We start from the raw sequence: 8,620 nt of genomic DNA on the forward strand, positions 1-8,620 counted from the left end.
GAACCCTTGGCTGTCTCACTGTTAGGAGTACTCCAGTTATTAGATGAGCAGTATTAGACGCTTCCTCTGGGAATAATGTTATAACTTCTCGCTCTGTCCTTTCTCTCCAAGATAAAGTTTGATATGAATCTTCATTTGCAAGGGGCAAAACCTCTCTCCCCTATTAGGTTTTGTCAGTGTGATGCTAAAAATGATCCTTTGGCGGACTTGTGAGTAATTGACCCTCTGACGCTAACAACGCCCAGGCAAATAAAGGTATAATTGGTGGGAGCGCCACGCAGCCGCTGGAGCAGACGCCGAGGCCCGTGGAGCTGGAGCGACCTCTCACTGCAGAGGAAGACCTGCCACCTTGGAGGTGAGCGGGCAAGGGGCGGGGGGGTGGCCCTGGGGGCTGGACTGGATGGGAGTGAGAACATTGAGCTGCTCACCAACTCAGAGGCCCCACGTTCAAGAGGCCCACTGCCATCCTCTCTGCCCCTGGACTGGTGAGTACATTTGAGGCCCCTTGTTAGGGGCTCGGGAATATGCTTTGAACGGTGGGTACCATTTTGAGGTTGTCTTGAATGCTTGAACCTCAGTCCATGGGGTAGTAGCAGCAGACAGGTGCCAGGTGGGCTGTCAGGGGCAGATGAGGTCTCCGTGCTTTTTCAAGGGTGTGCCAGGTGGGCTTCCAGGACAAATGCATCACCTGGCAAGATTCTCCTGTCAAGCACGGGATTCTGCCATGGACTACAGCTTCCCTGGTGGCTCAGATGGTAAAGAATCTGCCTGCAATGTCGGAGACCCAGGTTTGATCCCTGGATCAGCAAGATCTCCTGGAGAAGGGAATGGCTACCCACTACAGTATTCTCACCTGAAAAACCCCATGGACAGAGGAGTCTGGGGGCTACAGTCCATGGGGTTGTACAGAGTTGGACGCGACTGAGCGACTGACACTTTCCAAGTGGCTGTGCAAATCAGTACCTTGCACTGATCACTCAGAACCGATTCAACGTAATTGCCTGGAAATTGATAATATTTTGCTTTCTTGTGCAATTGTAGCTGTGCGCCTTACTTTAGGTTTTAGACACGATTATCTGCCCTTGGAGTACTCCATTACCCCCCATTTGTCTCTCAACCCAGCATTCAATGATCCTAAAGTATTTGTATCTTTTATCACAAGCCGCCTCGAACCCTTTCTGGAAGAAGGTGAGGTGTTCTTTTGAATGACCATTCAAGATGCTTCTTCATGAATAACTTAGATCTCCTTTGACTTGGAACACTAGCGGTGAAACAGTTTATAAAGTGAATCAGGACATCATTGCTTTAGGGTTCTTAAATTACATAGCAGAAGATTTAAAAGAGGTAAAAGATTGTTTGTTTTTTTTCCAGAAGTTCAAAAGTGGCCTTGCTGGATTTGTACTTGAGACCTTACCTCTGTTGTTAACTGAAAGTTTGTCTGCAGAATTCTTGGAGCATTCCTGGCATGAAGTCTGGCAAAATGTGACAACTAATGTAGATTAAGTGCCCATTTATCCTGAGTCCAGACGACCTCAAATATATCTAATCACGGAATTAGGTTGTAAGCATGGTGGAGAGCTAACTGATACACATAATGACAGCCGATAAATCCTAAAATGCCTTCAGAACCATCCAGGAGGTGTTGATGGTGTTCTTGGACTCATGCTTGATTTAATTCAGTGAATTCTAGTTTCTTAGACTCGCCCTGTGGAAGCTGTCTGCCACGACCACTTTTTTATTCCTAGCGGCACAATCTATCCTCATCATACCAGCAACTGGATGATTCTTGTTGTTTTCCCTCTTTGTCCAATGGGATTTTGTAACCCCGTGGAGTAGCTTATCACTGGTCAGAAGTTACAATGGTGTTTTGATCCATCCCTGGGGTACGTGGTTTTGGGCGAATGTTGTGCTTCTTGGTTGACCAGATTATGAGGTTGCCCAGCCTCCCTCTGAATGATCTGGGGTTACTGGCTTTCCTGTGACTTGACTCCCAAAGTCTGCCAATCTCAGGTTATTTTCAGCTCCCCAAACCCCTGCTGTGCACAGGGACAGGCCAGCCAAGCAGGTGTTCCTGTCTGTCCCCCTTGTCTCCTCCCCAGAGACTCAGTAACAAAGAGCAAACGCTTTCGGTCTTCTCAGAACTGCTTTCCATGTGCAGGGGATGAATTCTGGAGCACCACCATGAATAGGGAGCCCTGTGAATAGGGGACTGTATCAAAGAGGCTGCCGCGCAGAGCGGGAGGCCCATTCTAAAGTGCCCACTCTGCGACTAATTTGATGGAGGACCATGGAAAAAAAGCCCTTCTCTCTGGGTTCATTTCGTTGGCTGTCTAAAACTAGAGCTCGTGATACCTGCTCCCCAGGGCGAGTGTGAGGGTGGGCTGTGAGGGACAGGGGGGCCCAAGGGGCTGGGAATCCCTGGGAGAAGGGGTAAGCGTTGGAGAGGCTGAGATGGCACTTAGGCCAAAAACAGGGGTTTGGGCTTTGCCCTGGAGGGAGTGGAATGCCAAGGGCTTCTGAGAGGTGAGAGAGGTGATTGCGAGCTTGGATGTGCTCAGGTCATTGAAAGAGCAGCTGGAAAGAAGGCAAGAAAGCCCAGACTGCAGCTGGGAGACAGAAAAAGTAGTGGTCATGTCAAGGAGACCCCTTTGCCCCCAAAGATCTCCCTGTTTAGGAGACTCCAGCAGAGGAGCAGGTCTAGAAAAGAGAGATGGGTGTGATAATGTGTGATGAGGACAGAAAGCTAAAGATCCTTGGTCTGGGGAGCCAAGGTCTAAATCAGGTGCAAAACGCATCTAAAGGGCTCATCGTGTGGTTAAAGGTACAGAAGGTCTGGGAGGCACAGCTGGTGGATGTCAAAGGCGAGGCCACGGTCTCATCTTTTCTCTAGCCCCGATCCTTACCAGAGTGGTAAAAGCTTAACAAATATTTGCAGGATAAGGGGACTTGGACTTGACACAATGGCAAAAGCTTCCAAACAGGAAAAGCTGCCTGGAAGTAGGACACACTGGCTTGGAGGTAGTGAGCTCCCTGTCACTCACAGTGTTTGAGCTGAAGCTGGACCATAGGCTGTTGAGGGGAGGGGGATGGAGGGGCCCACATCAAAGAGGGGGCTCGCGTTTGAGATCTGGATGGCTGCTCGCTCCCTTCAGCTCTGGGGGTGCAAGGGTCTCAGGCAGCAGTGAACAGTCCGCAGGGATGCTTCCTGGGATCTCAAGGCCTCCAGGGTTTAGTCCAGATCCCAGTGTCTGGGAGACGGAGGGTGATACCCTAAGAGGAGAAGTGAGCCCAGGGATGGAAGTGGATTCCTCCTGGGCTGCCCCACCTGCCGGAAATCCCTTCTGAGCAGGACCTGCCGGAAATGGAGACACTCAGGGAGATGGTGGGCCGTGAGTTGTCTCTTGCCCTTTCCAGGGCTGGCCAAGCATCTGGAGGGGTCTGTATGCCCCTAGAGGGGACATCCGGCTGACAGGGGGGTGCCTCTGGGAGATGGGAAGTCCTGACCCTGAGGTGACTGAGTCTCCCTGAGCCCAGCGGTTTCCACCCCGCAGTCTGGGTTGATAGCAGAGCATGGCCCTAGCAGAGGCGGCTCTGTCCCCCGTAGACTATTCTTCCTAATTGCTGAGAATGGTGTCAGCAGGCCCCCATTAAGAATAATTACATGATCTATGAGATGGTTCTGCCACCGGGCTCCCCAGGTCCCTGGTCTCTTCCAGGGCTAAAACTCTTAGACAAAATCTAAACTTCTGGAGCAAGAGGCACAGCCATTCTCCCTTCCCTCCAACTCCACACAAAACAAGACAGCCTGCCCTCTGAACAGGTCCTCAGAGCAGAGGTGCGTGAAGAATACCCCCTGTGCCAACCACTCACGTCAGCCGCCTCATCTCAGTTCATGCTCACACGACCCTAGGCAGTAGGTCCAGTTATCGAGTCCATTTTGTGGATAGAGAAACTGAGGTCTGGAAAGGAGAAGCCCCTAGTCCTGGGATGCACAGCTAGTGATGACCAAGCCTGGATGTGAACTTGGGTTTTTCTGACTCAGAGCCTGAGCTGTCAGCCCCACTCAACGCTGTCAGTGCCACACTGGGCAGGGGAGGACTTAGGCAAACGTGAGAAGCTGTTTGCTCCTCCCCCACTCCAGTCTTCTCGCCTGAAGAATCCCCACGGACAGAGGAGCCTGGTGGGTCGCAAAGTGTCGGACGCAACTGAAGCGATTTAGCACACATTATTATATTATTCCTTGCTGAGGCCTGAGTCCCACGTAGAATGCCCTGTAGGAAGCGGTAGTTTCCCCATTGTCTTTCATTGTATGTTCAACCCTGTGAGGTCAGCGGCATAGCCTTATCATGACCATTTTACAGATGGAGAAAATGAGGCCAGAGTTTGTGACTGGCAGAGGCAGAACTTGAACCCAGGTGTGTCAGACTTCGAGCCTGCTCTGTCTTCCCTACCCCCCAGCTTCCAAAAGACAAGGATCATAGCTCTCACGGACCAGGCCGAGGGCCAGAGCTAGCAGAGGGCATCTCAGTGTCTATGGCTATGCCTGACCTTTTCTTCCTGTCTGTCATTTCCCAGGTACCAGCACAGGGGTGAAGGATGCTGCTCTGGGTGTTCTTCCTCGTGACCCTCACCCTCAGCAGCGGCTCCCACGGTTCCCTGCCTTCCCAGCCTCTCAGGTAAGCAGTTCTGAGAAGAGAAGCAAGAGAGGCCCTTTGAGGATGCAGACTCGAGCTGGTCCCCAGCTGGGTCCTCAGGCAGCCTCCCTTGCTCATCTCTGGGAGGGTGGCAGACTGAGCCCCAGAGAGGTCACCACCCAGCCCTGGTTCCAGCCCTCTCTGGGGACGAGCAGGGCAAGAGGCGACAGAAAGACCTCACAGAGACCAAGTGAGCACAGTCCCCTGGGCCTCCCACCCCACCCTTTGACCTCTGACTCCTTCTACTAGGATTCCACGGTACGCAGATGCCATCTTCACTAACAGCTACCGGAAGGTTCTGGGCCAGCTGTCTGCCCGCAAGCTACTCCAGGATATCATGAACAGGCAGCAGGGGTGAGCCAGCGTTCTCGTGACTTCTCCCTGCACCCTCGGTTCATCATGATTTGGAGGAACCAAGTCTGGTGTCTTCGCTTGCACAGTAGCTGTCACTTCTGGACTTGCCAGGGCAGAAGGGCTCCAGTGTCAAACCTTGTCTTAACCCTTAACTGATAAGTGATCATTGAGCATAGATGCTTGTCCCTGAGTTGGGCTCCAGTAGTAACACTGACAGCAGTCACCACTTGACTGACTCTACCAGAAAAAAAGACTTTGCACAGGTTCATCAATATACAACCTGGCACAGTGCATAGCAAACCCTTGGCAGTGTCAGCCATTATGCTCAGGTTCTTATGTGCTGTTTCCAACAACTTTACAAAGGATGTCCTCTTACCCCCATCACACAGAAGTTACATTAATAGCTTCTAAAGGACACACAGCAATGAGTGGCAAAATTAGCATCCGATCAGCCTGACTGCCTAAACATGTTTTAATTTTCATTTTGAAAAAATTCCAAACTTACAGAGAAGTTGCAGAAATAGTACAAAGGGCTTTAACATGCCCTGCTCTAAGAGTCAACAATTCCTAATATTTTTTTACTATATTTGCTTACTCCATATCTGGGGCTTCCCTGATGACTCAGTGGTAAAGAATCTGCCTGCAATGCAGAAGATGCAGGTTCCATCCCTGGGTCAGGAAGATTCCCTGGCGGAGGAAATGGCAACCGACTCCATTATTCTTGCCTGGAGAATCCCATGGACAGAGGAGCCTGGCAGGCTACAGTCCATGGGGTTGCAGAATCAGACATGACTGAGCATGTATACACACACACACACATTCTCTTTCTCTCTTTCTCTCTCTCTCTCTCTGCTGCTGCTAAGTCGCTTCAGTCGTGTCCGACTCTGTGTGACCCCATAGACTGCAGCCCACCAGGCTCCCCCGTCCCTGGGATTCTCCAGCAAGAACACTGGAGTGGGTTGCCATTTCCTTCTCCAGTGCATGAAAGTAAAAGTGAAAGTGAAGTCGCTCAGTCGTGTCCGACTCCCAGCGACCCCATGGACTGCAGCCTACCAGGCTCCTCTGTCCGTGGGATTTTCCAGGCAAGAGTACTGGAGTGGGGTGCCATTGCCTTCTCCATTCTCTCTCTCTCTCTCTCTCTCTCTATATATATATATATATGGGTAGATACAGGTCTAGACATATGTACACAAACTCAGGTATGATTATGAGTATTATTGTTTTGCTGAACCATTTAAGAGTGAATTATAGTCATCATGACGCTTTATCCTTAAGTTCTTTTGTGTCTCCTCTAATAGCTAATCAAAGGATACTCTCTTATATAATCACAGTATAATTATCACTTAGAGTCCATATTTAAATTTCACTAGTTGTCCCAAAATATCCTTTATAAAAATTTTAAAATATTTTTGGCTGTGTGAGGTCTTAGTTGTAGCACGCAGGCTCTTCCATTGTGCCGCGTGGACTCTCTGGCTGTGGCACATGGGCTTAGGAACTGTGGTGCTTGGGCTCAGTTGCTCTGCGGCATGTAGGATCTTAGTTCCCCCATCAGGGATTGAGCTCATGTCGCCTACATTGCAAGGTGGATTCTTAGCCACTGGACCACCAGGGAAGTCCCTGTAACAATTACTGATCTTCCTCATCCAGGACTCAGTCCAGCCCCAGGTGGCATTTAGTTTCTTTTAGTCTGGATCAGTTCCTCAGTCTTTATGACACAGACATTTTTTATTAGTAAAGGGCAGTTCTTCATAGAATGTCCCTCATATTGGGCTTGCCGGGTGCTTCCTCATGAATAGATTCACATTATGCAACAGAGGTAATGCGTCCTTCTTGGTGCATCCTGCCGGGAGGCGCGTGTTGTCCAGTTGTCGCATTGGTGATCACTTGTAACCCATTGGAACCCATTGGTGATGGTAACTTTGATCACTTGTGTAACACGACGGCTGCCAGGTTTCTCCTCTGTTAACATCTTCTCCTTTGTGCTGAATAAGTCATCTGTGGGAAGATATTTTGCAAATGTGTACTTCACAGCCTATAGTCTTCACTCCTATACACACTGCCTTCTTAAACGCTGCTGAGTCTAATTCAGCTGGGTGCAAGAGTCTATGCCAGATATCGCAATAGGCCGAGGGATGCACCCCCGCTCTGCTCCCTTTGCCCTGAACTTTCCTAGGCCTCCTCCACTTCCTACTCAAACAGCAACTTCTGTTGTTCCTCTTTTTCTAATCAAACAGAGAGAGAAACCAGGAGCAAGGAGCAAAGGTACGGCTTGGCCGTCAGGTGGACGGCGTGTGGACAGACCAACAGCAGATGGCACTGGAGAGCACCTTGGTGAGCCTGCTGCAGGAGCGCAGGTGGGAATATGTGTGTGTGCACAAGTGTGAAGGTGTGCACAAGTGTGTATTGAGGGACCTCAGAGGCTTCTGTCCCCAAGGGTAGCCAGGAAAAGGACTCTCCTCCTCTCCAAGAAAACTGGGAACGAGGTCCGTTCTTCCATACATCAAGAACCGGAAGAAGGGGGGACATGTGTGATGGAGACTGGCTCTCATCCACTCCTGTATCTCCAGTGGAGCCAGAGGCCAGCCTCAGTGTCTGTGTCCAGAAATGTCCCTCACTCATGAGTCCTGGGGATAGGACCCAGGAATCTGAATTTGAACAAGAGTCCCAGGGGACTCTGATGCTCCTAGTCTGAGATGCATGCCCTGGATCCCTTGCCAAGTTCATCAAACTGTAAAATCAAAGGGAGACCAGCCCCTCCCAACACCCTTGGGTAGAGGACTGTGAGTAGCGCTTGTGAGAGGGAGAGATGGGAATGACAGTCGCTCCCCAGCTCCCTGACCCTCACAATCCTAGTAGGAGTCAGGGAAGATCAGGAGTGAGTTTTCCCATTTTACAGAGGAGGAAAACTGAGGCAAAGAAGAAGAAGTAGCTAGCCCCAAGTCAGGGACTAGGCAGGCCCAAGACCTGCCTTTCTTCCCCAGAGCCCTTCACACGAACTCCATTTCTTCAAAATGACACGACTGTTTGCAGAAACTGTGCTGTATTTTAGAGCCCGATTTTTGAACTGTGAGCACAACCATGCCCCAGCGTGACTCTGCCAGACACCTCCAGCCCAAACTATTAAGCAAATCCAGTTCCCAGCAGAGTTCTCCGTGTGCCCCCTCGCCTTCTTCCCAGCCTGATTAGACACCAAGAGCTCAGAGATCTGGCCAAGTATTGTCCTGGGGAGATGCAAGCCGCAGCAGGCGGATAGGCAGAGTGTAGCAGAGGTGAGAACCAACCCCGGAGGCGGGATGGACACCTGAGCCCCAGGTCTGCTTGCACACAGCAAGTCATCTTCCCCGTTCCCACCTCTGTGAAGGGAGCAGATTTGCTCCAATGACCACCAAGGTCCTGGAGGATAGAATTCTTTTTTTAAATAAATGTCCCTAGAGAGTAATGCCTCCCCCCTCCACACCGCCCCAGCCCCGTGCCTCTCATGCTGGGATTAGGTCACTATTCACCTGCTTCAGGGCTCCCACCAGGCCCCAGTGGGGTAGAGTGGCCCCAAGGAGGGCCACATCCTAAGAATG

The 8,620-nt window shown here is 50.8% G+C and overlaps 1 protein-coding gene across 1 annotated transcript in view; it reads left to right on the forward strand.

The window, feature by feature from the left end:
* The first annotated feature begins 291 nt into the window (after positions 1-291).
* The window catches only part of GHRH (growth hormone releasing hormone), a 9,325-nt gene continuing 996 nt past the window's right edge, over positions 292-8,620 (forward strand). Inside the window, exons 1-4 of the mRNA XM_010829190.1 lie at positions 292-355; positions 4,576-4,676; positions 4,944-5,048; positions 7,283-7,402. Of these exons, the coding sequence (XP_010827492.1) occupies positions 4,597-4,676; positions 4,944-5,048; positions 7,283-7,402 (305 nt within the window). The 5' untranslated portion in view covers positions 292-355; positions 4,576-4,596. The remainder of the gene's footprint in view (positions 356-4,575; positions 4,677-4,943; positions 5,049-7,282; positions 7,403-8,620) is intronic.

Source organism: Bison bison, unplaced genomic scaffold (genome assembly GCF_000754665.1).
Source record: "Bison bison bison isolate TAMUID 2011002044 unplaced genomic scaffold, Bison_UMD1.0 scf7180017864500, whole genome shotgun sequence".
In the NCBI taxonomy this organism is placed as follows: Eukaryota; Metazoa; Chordata; class Mammalia; order Artiodactyla; family Bovidae; genus Bison; species Bison bison.